The sequence below is a fragment of the Chlorocebus sabaeus genome, chromosome 11 (assembly GCF_047675955.1).
Source record: "Chlorocebus sabaeus isolate Y175 chromosome 11, mChlSab1.0.hap1, whole genome shotgun sequence".
NCBI lineage: Eukaryota > Metazoa > Chordata > Mammalia > Primates > Cercopithecidae > Chlorocebus > Chlorocebus sabaeus.
Window position 1 is genome coordinate 120,189,564 of NC_132914.1, and position 19,755 is coordinate 120,209,318.

The 19,755-nt window shown below is 52.5% G+C and overlaps 1 protein-coding gene across 4 annotated transcripts in view; it reads right to left on the reverse strand.

The window, feature by feature from the left end:
* ABCB9 (ATP binding cassette subfamily B member 9) overlaps positions 1-19,755 on the reverse strand; it is a 45,549-nt gene that overhangs the window by 17,243 nt on the left and 8,551 nt on the right. For 3 of the 4 annotated variants that reach the window (XM_008005074.3, XM_008005073.3, XM_073021194.1), the window contains 5 exons: positions 14,792-15,479; positions 5,753-5,867; positions 5,087-5,217; positions 3,931-4,136; positions 1,028-1,225 (listed from right to left, as the gene is read on the reverse strand). In XM_008005074.3, the coding sequence (XP_008003265.3) occupies positions 1,028-1,225; positions 3,931-4,136; positions 5,087-5,217; positions 5,753-5,867; positions 14,792-15,392 (1,251 nt within the window). In that variant the 5' untranslated portion in view covers positions 15,393-15,479. The remainder of the gene's footprint in view (positions 1-1,027; positions 1,226-3,930; positions 4,137-5,086; positions 5,218-5,752; positions 5,868-14,791; positions 15,480-19,755) is intronic. The other variant, XM_008005075.3, reaches the window with a different exon arrangement.

The following is a 19,755-nucleotide window of genomic DNA, read 5'->3' on the forward strand; positions in this document are numbered from 1 at the left end:
TTGGCTGGTACTTTTGGGAGGTGGCAGCCCCAGGAGGACCCAGATATCCTCTGTCCCCTGGCTCCCCTGTAGACCACCAACTCCCTCCTCCCTCTCACTCCAAACCCTCCTGATTCCTCCCCAGCTATGCCCTGTCCTGCCCACCTCCCATGTGTGGCCAGTGGGGCAGTGACATGATCCAAGTGCTCCCCATCCTCCACGGAGGGGCTGTGACTCACCCCCGGGAGTGTGCCAGACACTGTCAGGAGTGTGTGTGGCTGTGACATGAGACCTGCCCAAAAGTGGCCTAGGGACCTGCTGACTCCCCACCTCAGCAAGGATGGTTCCCCAGCTGGGAAAAGAAAGCTCCCACCCTGCCACCCCACGCCAGGTGAGGGGGAGAGAGGGGTGGCCTTGCATCCTGGAAAGATTCTCAGCCAGGCACGGTGGCTCATGCCTGTAATCCCAGCACTTTGGGAGGCTGACGCGGGTGGATAACCTGAGCTCAGGAGTTCGAGACCAGCCTGGCCAACACAGTGAAACCCTGTTTGTACCAAAAATACAAAAATTGGCCAGGCATGGTGGCGGGTGCCTGTGGTCCCAGCTACGCAAGAGGCTGAGGCAGGAGAATTGCTTGAACCCAGGAGGCGGAGGTTGCAGTGAGCTGAGATGGTGCCACTGCACTCCAACCTGGGTGACAGAGTGAGGCTCTGTCAAGAAAGAAAGAAAGAAAGAAAGAAAGAAAGAAAGAAAGAAAGAAAGAAAGAAAGAAAGAAAGAAAAGAAAGAAGAGAGAGAGAGAGAAAGAGAGAGAGACAGAAAGAAAAAGAAAGAAAGAAAGAAGAGAGAGAGAGAGAGAGAGAAAGAAAGAAAGAAAGAAAGAAAGAAAGAAAGAAAGAAAGAAAGAAAGAAAGAAAGAAAGAAAGAAAGAAAGAGAATTTCTACCAGCTTGACACCAACACGCAGGGCTGATGTCCTAGATCGAGGGCTTCCCCCATCTTTGCATCCCTTCCCTCCACAGTCAGAGCTGCCTGGCCAGGGGCACATACCCCGCTGCCCCAGACGTAGTACATGTAGGCGGCCGCCTCCTTCCTGTTCAGCTTGTACACCTGCTGCAGCTTCCGCAGGTACACCTCTGCCTCCTCCTCCTCGTTGGCGAAGCTCCGGACAGTCTTCATGGCGCTGATGGTCTCCTCGGCTGTGTTGCTCGCTCTGGCCAGGGCATTCTGGACCTCTTTGGAGAGCCTCTATGGACAGGAGGGGGACAAGAAGGAGAAGACCCCAAAATAGCCTCACTATGTACTGGAGCCCCCAGGCCTCTCTGGTTTTTTCCACCCTTCGCTGGCACCAGCTATATGCAAGAGGTTCCTGGGACAAAAAGACAAAATCTAGCCCTTTCTCCCCCATCTCCTTCTGGCTCAATTGTACACACTCAGAGAGTCAACTCCAGAGAGGCTTTTGGGGCAATGGTTTCAGTTCCTGAAGGATGGGGGGTGCTGATCATTAAGTCATCCCCAGTATTCAAAAGAGGCTATTCATGACCGGACAGTTTTTGGTAATCCTTTCAGAAAAGGGGCTTCAACACCTGACTCTGTGCTGGAAGAGCAGGGGATGCCTTGGACGGTTGTTCAGGTTGTATACTATACAAGAAACACAAACTATTAAAGGGGCACCATTTACATCATCAACATAAATTATGTTAGAGCCTGAGGGTTGACAAAGAGATTCCAGAACTCCCAACCAAGTTCTTTCTTTTTTTTTTCTTTTTTTTTTTTTGAGACGGAGTCTCGCTCTGTCGCCCAGGCTGGAGTGCAGTGGCCGGATCTCAGCTCACTGCAAGCTCCGCCTTCTGGGTTCCGGCCATTCTCCTGCCTCAGCCTCCCAAGTAGCTGAGACTACAGGCGCCCGCCACCTCGCCCGGCTAGATTTTTGTATTTTTTAGTAGAGACGGGGTTTCACCGTGTTAGCCAGGATGGTCTTGATCTCCTGACCTCGTGATCCGCCCGTCTCGGCCTCCCAAAGTGCTGGGATTACAGGCTTGAGCCACCGCGCCCGGCCCCAACCAAGTTCTAGATGGTGGCAGGCGCCATGGGTTGTGAAATCTGCCCACACCATGTGCATGTCACCACGTGCAGAGCTGAAAAGTGGTCCCAAGTGTGCGGTCATCAGGCTGCTGTTCACCAGAGTCCTGGAAGAGGCCCCTGGGTGGAGTTGTTCACACTTTGCAGGAGTCACTATGCTGATTCTCAAGCCAGCCAGGAAGGCTGCCCTAGAGGCCAGGACAGGAGCATGCACTGGCATGTCCCATGGCCATGTGTCACACCCTGGTCACAGGAAGCATGCAGGGTGCCTGAGTCATGTCTGGCCATGGGCAGTGTGTGTGGCTTGTGGAGATGACTCACTGACTACACACAACACATTCAGGCATGGCGTGGAAAACCCACACAGAGCCTTCCTGAGGCCTCCCTTAGCTGAACTCAAAGGCGGGGCCTGCAGTGCACACAGAGGTAGGGGCTGAGGGGGAGCTCCAGGGTTTCCTGCTCTGTACTGGGGCTGGTGGGAAGACTGGAAGCAAGGGGTGGGGAGCAGCATGCCGGAAACGGCTCAGACTCTAAAGAATAGATTTACTTTCTCATCTCAGTGAGGACAGCGGGGAGGTTTGTGACCTGGAACTTCAGGAAGAGGTCCCTCCTGTGTGGCTGGAGAAGGCTGTGGGGAGTGGCCTCGCCGGGGGCTGGGTGGGAGACGGCTTCCTTTGCTACCCTGGTCTCAGGTCACCAACACCAAAGACTCCAATGGAGCTGCGACAGTTACTTACCCGGCACCACCTGGAGGCCATCATGCATGCGAGCCCCTGCTCAGAAGTACCCTGCATGGGTCTGGGTGACTGAGGGGGTTGCCTGCACCTGTCACAGGGTCACAGCCCTGCCTGTCTGAACCCAGCCTGTCTGTCCCTTAGGGCTCGGGAGCACCCACCCATTCAGGAAGCTGAAGGAGGTGAGGCCAAACCTGGCTCACGGGCCTAGCTCTGAAGCAGAAGCAGTGCTGTGGGGTGGCCAGAGGGGACAGCAGCCTGCCCATGATGGCATCAAGGCAGGCCCGCACCATCCCCACATACACGCCAGGCACGTTCCAACCCAGGGCCTTTCCACTGGCTGTGCCCTCTGCTCTGCACATACCTCCCAAGACGCCCGCCTCCTTCAGACCCTTGCTCAGATTTCCCTTTCTCAGCAAGACTTATTTAACTTGTATTTATTCATTCCTTTTAGAGACAGGGTCTTGTTCTGTCACCCAGGCTAGAGTATAGTGGCACAATCATAGCTCACTACAGCCTCGACCTCCTGGGCTTAGGCAATCCTCCACCTCAGCCTCCCAGGTAGCTGGGACCACAGTCATGCGCCACCAAACCCAGCTAATTACAAAAAAAATTTTTTTTGTAGAGATGGGGTCTTGCTATATTGCCCAATCTTGTCTCGAACTCCTAGGTTCAAGTGGTCCTCTTGCCTGTGTCTCCCAAAGTTCTGGGATTACAGGCATGAGCCACCGGGCCCAGCCAGCAAGTAAAATTTAAAATTGCAACTACCTCCAATGCTCCCAATCCCTCTGCTCCTCACTTCGTACTTCTCCTTAGCACTGACCATCTTTTCCTGTATTGTGGATTCTTATTCTTTGTGCTGTTGGTACCTAGTATCTGTCTCTGCCACTAGAATACAAGTTCCAGGAAGGCAGGGGCCTTGGCTGTTTCACTGATGTATCCCAGTGCCTGGGACATAGCAGATGCTCAATCATTATTTACTGAATGAGCAAACGAATGAATGAATGAATGCAAACACAGCCTCGAGACCAGTCCTTCACTAGCCCTTAGTGGCCCCCTGAGCCCCTAAGGGGCTGTTTGGGGATGTTTGGGGGCTGCCAGGGTGCACAGCCCCCAGCAGGGTCGGGGCGGGCCTACCTTGTAGTACTTGCCGTAGATGTTGGACACCATCATGATGATGGGGAAGCCCATGAAGGTGACCAAGGAGAGCTGCCATGAGAGGCTGAACATGAAGACCACCACGCCCGTGACCTTGACCGTGTTCCGCAGAAAGACATTGATGTTCTGGGAGACCAGGTCGCTGACCATGGTGGTGTCCGAGGTCAGGCGGGAGATGAGGTCCCCTGGAACACAGGCGGCTCAGCTCCTGCCACAGCAACCCGGGCCTTGGGGGTGGCGGTGGGGGATGCTAAGGGGCCACTGAGACAGACACTGGGAAGCCGGGCCTCCCTACCTGTGGGCGGGGTTGGGAGGTGGGAGAGAAGAGCAGATACCCCTCGAGGGCTACTCTGAGCCAATCCCAGTAACCAGCATCTTGCTTAAGCTTCATGACATCCCACTGTACAGCGGAGGAGGCTGGGGCTCAGAACAGGAAGACCCCCGTAGTCACATGGCCTGTCCGTGACTGAGCCAGACTTCAAAGCCATGTCTCCTCCCTGTCACTGGCAGAGGGGGTAACTCCCCTTCCCTTCTAGAGAAATAACCTGGCTGGTGGCAGGCAGAAAAGCACAGACACTTCTTACCTAAGTTGGACACTGTGCTAAGAGCTGTGTAAAGACCCCATGGGTGGCTACTATCCGTGTTCCCATTTTACAGACAAGAAAACAGAGGCTCAGAGAGGTGAAGTTTGCAAGTGGAGGCACCAGGGCTTGGACCCAGGCTGGTGTGTCTCAGCTTGGATCTTGGTGGATATTCTATCGTCTTTCCTGTTGTGGTCCCTGGCCCTCACCCGCTAACCCCCATAGGAGCAGAGTCTCTGCCGGCCACAGGGGTGGCTAGTCCTGGCCCTGGTGGTTTCCACGGGGCAATGGAAAGCAAGGCCTTGGCCCCTGCAGGGACCTCGGGTGGCCTGGCCAGGGCCCCACAGAGGCCGCAGCCCACACCAAAACCTCAGTGAGCAAGCCAGCTCCCAGGCCACAGGCCAAGCCCAGGGTGTTCCCAGCCCGAACTAACAGCAGGAGGCGAAGGCAGAGGGCCGAGACCACCCACACGCCCTTTTCCTTCCTCAGAGCCAGGCAAGCCCACTGGGGTGGGGCCCAGCCCCCAGGACACCTAGGGCACTGGGAGGACCAACCTGTGCGATTCTCATCAAAGAAGCTTGTCTCCTGGGACACCAGTGAGCGGAAGAGACAGTTTCGAAGGCGAATGTTCAGTCTGGCAAATATGAGGGTAAAAATGCCGCCCCGAATACCTGCGGCAAATGAGCTAATTGCAGATAAGAGATGTTATAGCACGACGTCCTTCCAGACCAATGACCACACCCGGCTGCCCCCTCCCGCTGCTGGCAGGCCTGGGAGCCCCACCGCAGCCCCGATCCAGGGCTGGCACCCCTGTGGGGTCCCCCTCATTCCCAGTGGGACCCCCCAAGGTGAGGGCAAAGGGGACAGTGGTGAGGCAAGAGACCCAAATGTGCCAGCCAGACCCTCTCCCTTCCAGAACAGCTCAGACAAAGCTGGTTCTGTCTGGGACTAGATTCCTGCTTGGAAAACAGCCAGGGAGGGTGAGCGGGGAACCCTGAGGACTGAAGCCCTTTTCAGGGACCACAGGGTGTGGTTCTAGGGTACTCTAAGTCAGTGTGGAAGCCAGTTCCCAGGATGACCAGCTGAGGGACAGGCCCACCAGGGGCATTTCCAGGGCCTCCCTGGCCCGTCTTCCTTAGGAACAGGCCCTCCCTTCCCTCCCTGGTGCAGGCGGGTGTGCGGGGCGGGGCGCGGCGGGGTGTGGGGGCTGAGCCGGCTACCTGCCAATGGCCAGCAGGCACACGATGGTGACAGCCGTGCTGAACTGATCCATGCTTTTCTGGATGACGATGCCGTCAATGGCTCGGCCCGTGTAGTAGGGCAGGAAGGTCTCTCCTGGGGGAGGCAGGGCAGCCTCAGGGACATCTGCAGCCAGGGGAACCTGCACCCTTCCTCCTGAGGCTCCAGAAGTCCACACACCAACCCATCCGCCCGCTCCACCAGTAGGCCTTCCTCCCTTGGCAAACTTGCTGCCCATCGTGGGGCCCCAGGGTGCTTAATGCCCCCTCCTCAGAGAACAGGGGAGCACTGGGCCTTGCATCCACACAACCTGCTGGTTCTTATTTGTAGTGGCTACCAGGCATCGAGCCAGGGTTCCCGCGGGAGAATGCTTCATTCTCTTCTTTTTTGAGACAGGGTCTCGCTCTGTCCCCCAGGCTGGAATGCAGTGGTGCAATCATAGCTCACTGCAGCATCAAACTCCTGGGCTCAGATGATCCTCCTGTCTCAGCCTCCTGAGTAGGGAATATAGGCATGTGCCACCATGCCAGGCTAATTTAATTAATTTATTTATTTTTGTAGAGATGGGTGTCTTACTATGTTGCCCAAGCTGGTCTCAACCTCCTGGGTCGAAGCAATCCTCCCACCTTGGCCTCCCAAAGTACTGGGATTGTAGGTATGGGCCCCCGCTCCTGACCTTTGTTTCATTCCCTTTGGAGCAGGCCCTGGGATCACCCCGCATTTTACAAATGAGAAAAGTTAATTTAATTTGTTTTTATTTTTATTTTTGTAAAATATTTTCTTTTTTTTTTTTTTTAACTTTTTGAGACAGGGTTTCGCTCTTGTCGCCCAGGCTGGAGTGCAGCCTCAACCTCCTGGGCTCAGTGGATCCTCCCACCTCAGACTCCTAAGTAGCTGGGACTATAGGCACGCGCCACCAGGCCTAGCTAAATTTTTTGTATTTTTTGTAGAGACGAGGTTTCGCTAGGCTGCCCAGGCTGGTCTCTAACTCCTGGGCTCAAGCGATCCACCTACCTCAGCTTCCCAAAGTGCTGGGGTTACAGGCCTGAGTCACAGTACCCGGCTGAAAGTGAAGTTGAATGAGATGACTCGCCCAGGCCACATGGCAATCAGTGGCTGATTGACACCAAAGTTGATTTCATTCTTCTCACTGGGTTCAGAATCCAAATTCTAGAACCTCACAAGATGTTGCTATTCTGGTTCCAGGCAATGCCGGAAATTGCCACCCCACCTCTCCTGGTGGGGCACTTGACACCTTGCTGGGTGCTTTCCTACCCACTTGCCTTACTGTGTTTTCACAACAATCCTGGGGTGGAATGGGAGACTCAGAGAGGCTGAGAAATTTACTCCAGGTCACACAGCAAGGGGAAAGGCTGGGACTCAAACCTAAACTGGCTTCCAATCTGGGGGCTCTTTCTTTTCCCTTCCTGCTGTGGTCTGAATGCATCTCCCAGAATTTATATACTGAAACATAATCACAATGTGATGGTGAGTAAGTCACAAGGACAGAGCTCTCCAGGATGGGATGAGGGCCTTTTTCAAAGGGCTTGTGAGCCTGGTTTGCCATCTCTCACCCTTCCACCTTCTGCAGCGTGAGGACACAGCAGTCTTCCCCTCCGGAGGACACAGCAAGGAGGGACCATCTTGGAAGCAGAGAGTGGCCCTCATAACACCAAGCCTGCTGGCACCTTGATCTGGGACTTCCCAGCCTTCAGAACAGTGAGAAATCAGTTTCTCTTGTTTCTAAATGACCCAGTCTGTGGTATTTTGTTATAGCAGCAGAAACAAGACTTCCCTGGCAATAATCCGGAATGCCCACTCTCCTCTTATGGAAATAGTGGTGTCACCAGGCCAGGCCCTTGTTCATCCCAGGACCTGTTTCCACTGAAGTTCTTTCCATGAGCAGAGCCAGGTTTGGGGCTGGGTATACAGTAGGTGCTCAATAAAGGTTAGGGAATGAACCCCGGGCAGGTCTGGCTAGCACTGTCTGACCTGGCTCAGACACGTGGATAGTGAGACTTTCTGTGGAGTTCTAGTGCCCTCTGCTGGGACCATGAGGTGGCGGCCTAGAGGGCCTGTGTCCCCACAGTCCTTGGCCAGACGGGGTCTCCAGCCAAGGCTGCAGAGTTCTGCCCAGCCTGAATTTCTGCCTCAGTTTACCCACAGAAAAGAAGAGGGCAACGGTGAGCTGTGACGGCATTTTGGTTCCAGCAAGCACCAATGCTAATAATCGCCCTACTGGGTACCAGGGGCTGTGCATGCCGGCAAACTGTCCTGCCGAACCTGCACAAGAATGACGCGAAACTCTCCAAGGTACCAGCAAACAGACCATTTCCAGAACCCGACCACTTTCACTGCCTCTACTGCCCCGACCCTGGTCCAAGTCATTCACCTCATTGGGACTAACTCAGTAGCCTGCTCTCAATTTTGCTCACATCAGCCTGTTCACACAGCAGACGGCAGGATCCTGTTGGAACTAACTCAGATCTTGTTGTCCCTCGGCTCAAAACAGTCTAAAGCCCCCTTCTCATCCAGTGAGATGGTAAAAGCCAAAGTCTTTACAATACCCCAAAGGACCTGCATGACTGAGCCACTAGCAGAGACCTTTGTCTTCTCCCCGCTCCATCTCACTCCCTCTGCTCTAGCTAACTGGTGTCTGCTCTTGAACAACTGGACACCTTCCTGCCTCAGGACCTTTGCAAGGGCTGGTCCTTCTGCCTGGAGTGCTCTTACTACAGACATCTTTTTTTTTCTGAGATGGAGTCTCAGTCTGTTACCCAGGCTGGAGTGTAGTGGCATGACCTCAGCTCACTGTAACCTCCACTTCCCGGGTTCAAGTGATTCTCATGCCTCAGCCTCCCAAGTAGTTGGGATTACAGGTGACTGCCACAACGCCCAGCTAAATTTTATATATGTGTGTGTGTGTATATATATATATACATATTTTTTTTTTCTTTCTTTTTTTGAGATGGAGTCTTACTCTGTCGCCCAGGCTGGAGTGTATTGGCATAATTTTGGCTTGCTGCCACCTCTGCCACCCGGGTTCAAGTGACTCTCCTGCCTCAGCCTCCCGAGTAGCTGGGATTACAGATGCCTGCCACTGTGTCCCGCTAATTTTTGTATTTTTAGTAGAGACGGAGTTTCACCATGTTGGCCAGGCTGATCTTGAACTCCTGACCTTGTGATCTACCTACCTTGGCCTCTCAAAGTGCTGGGATTATAGGTGTGAGCCACTGCGCCCGGCCTAAATTTTATATTTTTATTAGAGACAGGGTTTCATCATGTTGCCCAGGCTGGTCTCGAACTCCTGACCTCAAGTGATCTGCCCGCCTCGGCCTCCCAAAATGCTGGGATTACAGGTGTGAGCCACCGCACCCAGCCGCTTACCCCAGATATCTGCTCCCCTACCTTCTTCAAGTGTCAAAGGCTACCCAGTAATCCTATAGGTTTGGTACAATGATTCCTTCCATTTGTGGAAATGTATTCTTTCCACAGAAGAGGAAATTGAGGCTCAGAGAGATTAAGTCACTTGCCCAAGTTTATACATTTGGTTTACCATGAAATCCATATTAAAGAATCTTAGGCTACAGAAGGTAGCTCACACCTGCAATCCTAGCACTTTGGGAGGCCAAGGTGGGAGGATCACTTGAGCTGGAGAGGTCAAGGCTGCAGTGAGCTGTGATTGCTCCACCGTACTCCAGCCAGCCTGGGTGACAGAGGGAGGCCCTGCCTCAAAAAAAAAAAAAAAGAAAGAAAGAAAGAAAAAAAGGACTTCATTTGTTTTGGGGATGGAGGTTCGCTCTTGTTGCCCAGGCTGGGGAGTAAATGGTGCGATCTCCGCTCACAGCAACCTCTGCCTCCCAGGTTCAAACGCATCTCCTGCCTCAGCCTCCCGAGTAGCTGGGATTACAGGCATGCGCCACCACACCTGGCTAATTTTGCATTTTTAGTAGAGACAGGGTTTCACTATGTTGGCCAAGCTAATCTTGATCTCCTGACCTTGTGATCCGCCCACCTCAGCCTTCCAAAGTGTTAGGATTACAGGCGTGAGCCACCACACTTGGCCTCTAAAGAACCTTAATTTAATAAGAGATACTCAACCTTAAAACTAACATTTCCCAATTGGTGGTTTTTTTATTTTTGTTTGTTTGAAGATTCTGAGGGTACAAAAAAGCTGGGCACTGCTGAATGCGTGTTGATTGAAAAATAATTATTAATTATCATAGTACCTAATTGTTTTTTTTTTTGAGATGAGGTGTTGCTGTGTTGCCCAGGCTGGTCTCAAACTCCTGAGCCAAAGCAACCCTCCCTCCTTGGCCATCCAAGTAGTTGGGATCACAGGTGTGTGCCATTGTATCTGGCCCTGACACTGATTAAGTATTTACTTGTGCTAGGCACCAAGGCTTCCTCTCACTTCTTTCTCACAATACCCTAACAAAGCCCTCACTTCAGAATGGGCAAGTGAGTGCTGGCCAGGTTAATAACTTGCCTAAAGTTATTAAAGAAGTTGGGGGGGCTGAGCTGTGAGTCTGCGCCCTGACGCAATCCTGCAAGCAGGGAAAATGTGCTCAGCAGTATTTGAGGATGTCTGCTTTCCTCGACCACACAGCAGCTGACGGCAGGGCCCCAGCAGGCAGGGTAAACAAGGTCAGGGCATGGAGCGCTATCTGTCTGCACAGGCATGACAGTCATTCATTTATTCATTCAGTGAGCCCGTCTCTGTGCCAGCTACTGGGATCCAGGGTGAGTCAGACCTGGCCCCTGCTCCTGAGGGGCTCAGGGCCTCAGAGGGGAGGCAGGAGGGTGAATGCATAACAGGGTCTTGCTATGTTGGCCAGGCTGGTCTTGAACTCCTGGCCTCAAGTGATCCTCCTGCCTCAGACTCCCAAAGTACTGGGATTTTAGGCATGAGCTACTGTGCCCAGCATAAATGCATAGTTTTTTGGTGTTTTTTTTTTTTTTTTTTTTGAGATGGAGTCTCACTTTGTTGCCCAGGCTGGAGTGCTGTGGCACAATCTTAGCTCACTGCAGCCTCCACCTCCTAGGTTCAAGAGATCCTCCTGCCTCAGCCTTCTGAGCAGCTGGGATTACAGGCGGCTGCCACCACACCCAGCTAATTTTTGTATTTTTAGTAGTGACAGGGTTTTGCCATATTGTCCAGGCTGGTCTCGAACTCCTAACCTCAGGTGATCTGCAGGCCTCGGCTCCCCAAAGTGCTGGGATTACAGACATGAGCCACCGCGCCTGGCCTGAATGCATGATTTTTTTTTTTTTTTTTTTGAGACGGAGTCTTGCTTTGTCGCCCAGGCTGGAGTGCAGTGGCCGGATCTCAGCTCACTGCAAGCTCCGCCTCCCGGGTTTACGCCATTCTCCTGCCTCAGCCTCCGGAGTAGCTGGGACTACAGGCGCCCGCCACCTCGCCCGGCTAGTTTTTTGTATTTTTTGGTAGAGACGGGGTTTCACCGAGTTAGCCAGGATGGTCTCGATCTCCTGACCTCGTGATCCGCCCGTCTCGGCCTCCCAAAGTGCTGGGATTACAGGCTTGAGCCACCGCGCCCGGCCCCGAATGCATGATTTTTATGTCATAAAAGCTATAACTGAGGTGCAGACAAAGTTGCCACAGTCAGCAGAATCTAAGGTGGCTTCCTAAGGAGGGGACTTTTGGGCTTCCTAGCATGAGCAGGAGAAACTGTCTGGTTGAACAGGAAGGGGTCATCCCAGTCCCCACAGCTGCTAGCATTTACTAGGAGCTGTCTACGTGCCCATGTGGATTCACTGACCCTTCCAATCCCAGTAGGAGGGTACTACTATGCCCATGTTACAGAAGAGGAGGCTAAGACTTAGAGGGGTTAAATAACTTGCCTAACCTCACACAGCTGTTGAGGGGATGGGACTGAGAGGGCAGAGATGGATCATAGGAGAATAGGGCTGCAGAGTCAGGGCCAGCTCTGGGTTTGCCTGTCCTCTTTCAGAACATTCTGGCATTGTTATTGCATTGTCACCTCTCCAGGCTCTGTCTCTGTCAATTGACATTTTTATTTTATTTTTTATTATTATTATTTTTTTGAGACGGAGTCTCACCTGTCACCCAGGCTGGAGTGCAGTTGTGTGATCTTGGCTCACTGCAACCTCTGCCTCCCAGGTTCAAGCGATTCTCCTGCCTCAGCCTCCCCAGTAGCTGGAATTACAGGCATATGCCAACACATCTGGCTAAGTTTTATATTTTTAGTAGAGATGGGGTTTCACCATGTTGCCAGGCTGGTCTCGAACTCCTGACCTCAAGTGATCCACCCACCTGGGCCTCCCAAAATGTTGGGATTACAGGTGTGAGCCACAATGCCCGGCCTAAAATTTTTAAAACTCATAATAGCTAACAACCCTGAGTGTTTACCATGACAAGCCAAGCTCTGTACTTAGTCCTTCTGTTTTTTGTTTTTTTTGTTTTTGTTGTTTTTTTTTTTTTTGTAGAGACAGGGTCTTGCTCTGTTGCCCAGACTGGAGTGCAGTGGTGTCATCATGGCTCACTACAACCTCAAACTCCTGAGCTCAAGGGATCCTCCCACCTCAGCCTCCTGAGTAGCTGGGACTATAGGCAAGTCCCAGGTCAGAGTCCTGCTATGTTGCCCAGAGTGGTCTCAAACTCCTGGGCTCAAGTGATCCTGTAGCCTTGGCCTCCCAAAGTGCTGGGATTAGACATGAGCCACTGCACCCAGCTCTCCTGTTTTTTTTCAGCATCTAAAACGTCAGGAAATAAGGACTCTAACAATCCTCGTTGCACAGAGGAAGGAAGTGAGGCTCAGAAAGGCTGGAGAACTTGCGCAGGGCCATGCGGCTGGGTAGGGAGCAGGACAGGGATTTGTGCCCAGGCCTCGTTGCCCCCAGAACCTGTGGAGCTCCAACCCTGCAGTGCCACCTTCCCACCTGTGTTGCTGAGTGGTGCCTTCAAACTGTTTGGACCAGACTCACAGGCACAAATACATTTCACATCACAAACCAGGCCACACTTGCACGTAGGCACACACAACTAAAATATTAATAACAGTGTCACAAATCAACGCTGCATCTTTCCACAAGCAACACACTCTGATGTTTGCTTTTTTTTTTTTGTGATCTGCCCGCCTTGACCTCCCAAAGTGCTGGGATTACAGGCATGAGCCACCACGCCTGCCCACTCCGATGTTTTCTAGTCTATTCTCTGATGATCCCAGCTCCAGGAATTTATTCTACAGATCCATCCACATTCATATGAAACGTGTATGAACAGAATTATTCACATGCAGGCCGGGCGCAGTGGCTCATGCCTGTAATCCTAGCATTTTGGGAGGCCAAGGCAGGTGGATCGCTTGAACTCAGGAGTTCGAGACCAGCCTGGCCAACACGGAGAAACCATGTCTCTACTAAAAATATAAAAATTAGCCAGTTGTGGTGGCAGGCGCCTGTAATCCCAGCCACTTGGGAGGCTGAGGCAAGAGAATCGCTCGTACCCGGGAGATGGAGGTTGTGGTGAGCCAAGATGGCACCACTGCGTTCCAGTCTGGGTGACAGAGTAAGACTCCGTCTCAAAAAAAAAAAATTATTCATGTTCAGAGGAAAAGGCTCAAAATAACCCAAGAGTCAAATGATGGAGACCAACTAAATAATCCATGGTATATACAATGGAATATTATGCAGCCAAATAAAACAATGAGGTACTGGTTGGGAAAATTCCAGAACACATTGTTAAGTGAAAAGAGCAAAACATAAAACAATGTGGGTGAGAGGTGGGGGAGTGACGCATGTTCTTTTGATGTGCTTGTAGCTGCATAAGGAAAAGCTGGGAACATGCACAAGAACTGATTAAGAAAGAGTGTTTTCCTGGCCACCTGGGAGTTTCTGGATCCTTTTCCTGCAGTTAGCCCTAGGCAGGACGATCAGGGTAGAATTAGAAGCGAAACACAGTCAGGCATTGTGGCTTGTGCCTGTAATCCCAGTGCTTTGAGAGGCCAAGGTGGGAGGATCACTTGAGCCCAGGAATTCGAGATCAGCCTGGACAACATAGTGAGATCCTATCTCTACAAGTTTTTTTTTTAATTAGCTGGGTGTGGTACACACGCCTGTAGTCCCAGCTATTCTGGAGACGGAGGCGGGGGTATTACTTGAGCCTGGGAGGTTGAAGCTGCCATAAGCTGTGATCATGCCACTGCACTACAGCCTGGGCAACAGAGTGAGACCCTGTCTAAAAAGAAAAAAACAGGTAGGTGTGGAACTCATAGTTTCCTTTTTCTTCTCTTGTCTTTTACTTTTTCCTTTTATAAATTGAGATGGGGTCTTGTCATGTTGCCCAGGCTGGTCTTGAACTCCTGGGCTCAGGCTATCTTCCCACCTTGGCCTCCCAAAGTGCTGGGATTACAGGTGTGAGCCACCATGCCTGGCCTATTTTTTCATTTTAAATTACATAAAATAGAAATGGGGCAGGCACTGTGGCTCACACCTGTAATCCCAGCACTTTGGGAGGTCAAGGCCAGAGGATCACCTGAGGTCAGAAGTTCGAGATCAGCATGGCCAACACGGCAAAACCCCGTCTCTACTAAAAATACAAAAATTAGCTGGGTGTGGTGGCATGTGCCTGTAGTCCCAGCTACTCGGGAGGCTGAGGCAGGAGAATCACTTGAAGCTGGGAGGCAGAGGTTGCAGTGACCTGAGACTGCGCCACTGCACTCCAGCCTGGGCAACAGAGCAAGACTACGTTTCGAAAAAGTAAATTAAATAAATAAATAAAATAAAATAAAATAAAATAAAATAGAAATGGGTTCTTGCTCTGTTGCCCAGACTGGTCTTGAACTCCTGGGCTCAAGTGATCTTCCCACCTCAGCCTCCCAAAGTGCTAGGATTATCAATATGAGCCACCATGCCTGGCCTGTTTTCCTTTTCGAATCAGTTTGATGTCTGAACCACGTAAGTAAAATCTTTAAAATCTAAGGCAGTCACATTCACCTAATTTGATTTTCTGGTGGCCACGTGTCCCCGAGGTCCTTACTTACCCAGAGCTGCCACGATGAGGAAGAAAGAGGCGGCCACGAGGAAGGCCACATCGGGCTTAGTGTAGGAGAGCAGCTTCTGCAGCGTGGCCCCAGACGCCTGCTCGGGCGGTGGCAGGCCACTCCCAGGGAAGCCCTCGGCCTCAGTGGCCGCCCCTGGCTCCAGGGCCTGGGTGCTTGGTCGCACGGTAGACAGCAGCCACCAGAGTAGGAAGGATGCCCCAAGTGAAATGTACGTCCACACGAACAGGGCCCAGAACCAGGGGTCCCGGATGGGCCTGCGCACCTCTGAGAAGAGCAGCAGCTTCACCATGGCGTAGATGCCCACAAAGAGGCACACGAGGGTGATGACCAGCCACGAGGCCCGCAGCCGCCGGGGCCCCAGCGCACTGTTCTTGGCCACACCAATGGTGGCCCCCAGCAGCAGGCAGCTGCGGTACAGGCAGGCTGCCCAGAGGTCCAGCACCGAGTCAAAGATGTTGAAGTGGCGGATGTCCTCCAGGAGGCTGCGGTCCAGGTGACTGAAGACATAGATGGCCGTGGTCACGCAGATGTCCACACTCATGAAGGCCAAAGTCACCACCACCGCCTTCCACAGCCGCATCCTGCTGGCTGAAGGTGGGCGGGTGCTGAGGGCCAGGTTGTAGCTCACGGGGGCAAGGCCATCATCGTCCACAGGGCGAGGCCAGGCCTGTAGGGACAACAGCAAACATCAGCACAAAGGGTTCGGGTTTGCCACTCGCTGGCTGTGTGACCTTGAGAAAGTCACTTGACATCTCTGAGCCTTCGTTTTCTCACCTGTAAAATGGCAATATCAACTTCCTGGGGTACTACGAAGATTCCACTCATTCAAGGGATACTTATTGAGTGCCCACTGTGGCCAGGCGCTGTTCTTTGTTTTTTGTGTCATGAACAAAAGTAACAAAGATCCCTGCTCTCCTGGAGATGACATACTCATGCAGGAGACAGATAATAAGGAAATGGGTCAGGCGAGGTAGCTCACGCCTGTAATCCCAGCACTTTGGGAGGCTGAGGTAGGTGGATCACCTGAGGTCAGGAGTTTAAGACCAGACTGGGATGTGTGTATTGTGAGGCCAAGGTTGGAGGATCCCTTGAGGCTAGGAGTTGGAGAGCAGCCTGGGCAACAGGGTGAGACCCTGTCTTAAAAATAAATAAATGAGTATGGTAGCACGCTCCTGTAGTCCAAGCCACTTGGGAGGCCAAGATGGGGGGATCGCTTCAGCCTGGGATTTCGAGGCTCTGGCTCCAGGGTCTGGGTACCTGGCCGCATGGTGGACAGCAGCCACCAGAGCAGGAAGCTACAGTGAGCTATGATCATGCCACTGCACTCCAGCCTTGGTGACAGCAAGATCCTATCTCTAAAAAAAAAAAAAAAAAAAAAAATTTTTTTTTTTGAGACGGAGTTTCGCTCTTTTTGCCGAGGCTGGAGTGCAATGGCGTGATCTCGGCTCACTGCAGCCTCCACCTCCCAGGTTCAAGCGATTCTCCCGCCTCAGCCTCCCGAGTAGCTGGGATTACAGGCATGCGCCACCATGCCTGGCTAATTTTGTATTTTTAGTAGAGATGGGGTTTCTTCATGTTGGTCAGGCTGGTCTTGAACTCCTGACTGACCTCAGGTGATCCACCCGCCTTGGCCTCCCAAAGTGCTGGGATTACAGGCGTGAGCCACCATGCCTGGCCTAAAAATTTTTTTTAGTTAAAAAAAAAAGAGATAAGGGTTATGGCAGAAAAAAGAGGGAGGTGAACAGGATAGGGGTGAGAGAAGAGAGAGATCAATTTTATTTTATTTATTTATTTTTTTGAGACAGAGTCTTGCTCTGTCGCCCAGGGTGGAGTACAGTGGTGCGATCTACAGGTACCCCACCACCTGCCCAGCTGACTTTTGTATTTTTTTAGTAGAGATGGGGTTTCACCATGTTGGCCAGGCTGTTCTCAAACACCTGACCTCAAGTGATCCGCCTGCCTCGGTATCCCAAAGTGCTGGGAACACAGGCGTGAGCCACTGTGCCGGGCCAAAGATCAGTTTTAAATAGCGGGCCAGAGAAGACCTCGTTGGGTAGGTAACACTTGAGCAAGACTTGAAAGAGGTACGGAAGTCTGCCAAGTGGCTATCTGGGGAAAAGCACTTGGCACAGGTGAAACAGTGCCAGAGCCCCGAGGCAGGAGTGGCCCTTGGGAAGGCAGCAAGGCCCCATGAAGTCAGAGAGGGTGGGGAGCATCTGGAGCATTTTGTATCGATAATGAGAACGAAGCTGAGATAAGCAGAGTTTAATAAACAGCCTCTGTCTTTACTACCACTACTAATTTCTCTGAACCTGTTTCCTCATTCACAAAATGTGAGTGTGAGGTTCAATGTGTCAGTTCTGGGCAGAGTACCTGGTGCATAATTGCTGCTGATTGTAATCAACCATATACAGTGTGTGCTTAATAAATATTTGTCCACTTTTCTCCTCTCCACATCAGGCCTTCTTTCTCTGCAACCCCAAATGAACTGTTTTGGTCTAAGAAAGAACTTCACAGCTGTGGGGGTGGCTTGCAGGCCGCACAGCAATCCAGAAACCTTGGCATCTGTTTGGAAGTTTCCAGAACCTTTTCCTCCTGCCCAGGTTGGCCCTCGTGCCCAGCCCTAGGCCCCTTTGGTTTTCTGAATCTTGATGTCTGCTTTATCCAAGGCATCTCCCGGCACTGGGTCCCTCAGGACTCTCCCAGAGCTGCAGGGACACCTGGGAAGTGGGCCTAGAGGCCTGAGTTTGTGAGTGGGGCTTGTCCAGGGTAGGGTTAGGACAGGGCTGGGGTGTGTCCCTGGGTGCTACCTCCTGTCTCAGGTCCAGTCCTTCCTCCCCTGGGCCTTTTGTTTTCCCATCTGCAAAATGGGCTGAGCTCTAGATCCCCCAAGAGGAGGGGCGAGGGGCTGGGAGACAGCAGGGATGACTGTGTCATGGCTGGGAAGGGGCCATCCTGAGAGAGATCCTTTCCCCAAAGCTCTGGCGCCCAGGTACACAAACCGCTCACACTATGCCATGATTGGAACCTCACACAATCTCACGAGGTCAGGGTTTCCATATTCCCACTTACAGTTGGGGAAACTGAGGCACAGAGAGACAAAATCATCTGATCCAGACATTCAGCCAACAAGGGCCCAAGCCAGGACTTGAAGCAGTGAGTGCAGGACCCCAGCACCTGCCTCTCCACCTGTCCACTGCATGCCTGGCACACAGCAGGTGTCTAATAACTACAAGCAGACGGGGATGTAACACTGCACTTCCTGTGAGCCCTGCCCTGCGCCATGTGCTTCAAATTCAGGTGGCTCCACCTATTTAATCCTCACAGCGACTTTGTGAGATATGCACTCTCATCACTTAACAGATGGAGAAACTGAGGACCAGAGAAGTGAAGATTGCCCAAGATTACACAGCTTCTGAATAGCAGAGCTGGGATGTGGACTCACAGGTGTCTGAGTCTAGAATCTATGTTCTTCACCCCTAAACTAAGATAACATTCAATATAGAAAATGCTACCAGGGGCCAGGCATGGTGGCTCACACCTGTAATCCCATCTTGGCCTCTTGGGAGGCCGAGATGGGCAGATTGCTTGAGCTCACAAGTTCGACTCCAGCCTGGGTAACGTGGCAAAATCCCGTTTCTACTAAAAATACAAAAATTAGCCGAGCATGGTGGCGCATGCCTGTAACCCCAGCAACTCAGGAGGCTGAGGCAGAAGAATCGCTTGAAACAGGGAGGTGGAGGTTGCAGTGAGCTGAGATCGCGCCACTGCACTCCAGCCTGGGTGACAGAGCGAAAGAAAATGCTACTGGGAAGTGTTCATCTAAGGAAAAGGGTTCCCAGCAGAGGGCTGGGCTGTGTGGCAGAGGTGGTAAGACTGCTGAGGCTAATTGCTGGCAATGACAGCAGCTGGTGTGAGCTGACACTGGCTCTAGGCACTTACATGCATCAGCACTCACCACAGCTCTATGAAGTAGGTCCTATCATTATCCCCATTTTACAGTTAGGAAAACTGAGGAACAGAGAGAGAGGTTAAGTGACCTTCCCTGGGTCACACAAGCTAGGAAGTGACCAAGCTGGGATGTGAACCCTGGCCATTGAGTTCCAAAATCTGTACTCTCAACTCCAGAGCTCCAATCCTTCAAAACAGCCTCTCCAGGAGGTAGGCACAACCCCTACTGATTCTGAGAAGGGGTCTGAGATGCAGAGGGGGAATGGAGTCCGGGGGATATAACGACCCCCAAGCCTGGGCCCTGCTTTCACCCCCGCACGTCCAGGCACACCGAAGCCCATCACAGAAATGACAGTTGCTTAGTCAGCAGCTGCCCCTCCAAAGATGGTCAGGGCCGAGCAGGGTCAAGGGCAGGGGGAAGTGGTAGGATGGTTGGACACCCCCAGCCCAGGTCCTCGATCCCTCCCCAGCCCTGCCTGTGCTGCCCACGCAGGCTCTTGTCTGCTGCAATGCAGAGGCCATGGGGAGCGAGCGAGTGGGTGAGCTCCAGTCAGAGCCCAGGGAGGGAAGCTCCTGGCCCGGTGCCATTCCAGGCCTCCCAGCCAAGCCACTGCCGTCTGCACCAGGTGCTGCCAGCCGCCTCAGCTGCTGCTTTCCTCGTGGTGGGCACATGGGGTCCCTCAGTCCCCAGAAAGGGGCTGGGGCTCAGAAGTGGAACAGTAGGCAGATCCACAAGAGACTCAAAAGCTGGACAGCAACCCAGGGGCTTGGCTGACTCTCCCAACTTGACTCCCAGCCTCTGGGGGAGTTCCTTCCCCATCCCCCGACAGCCCAGGGTACCAGTCATGCCCCCCGCCTCCAGGAGCCTATTTATCTTCATCAGAGTAAACAAAATTTCAAACACCCATATCACAGACCACCAAAGCCACATTTTGCAGATGGGGAAACTGAGGCCCAGAGAGGGAGGGGGTGAGGCTTGTCTCAGGTCATCC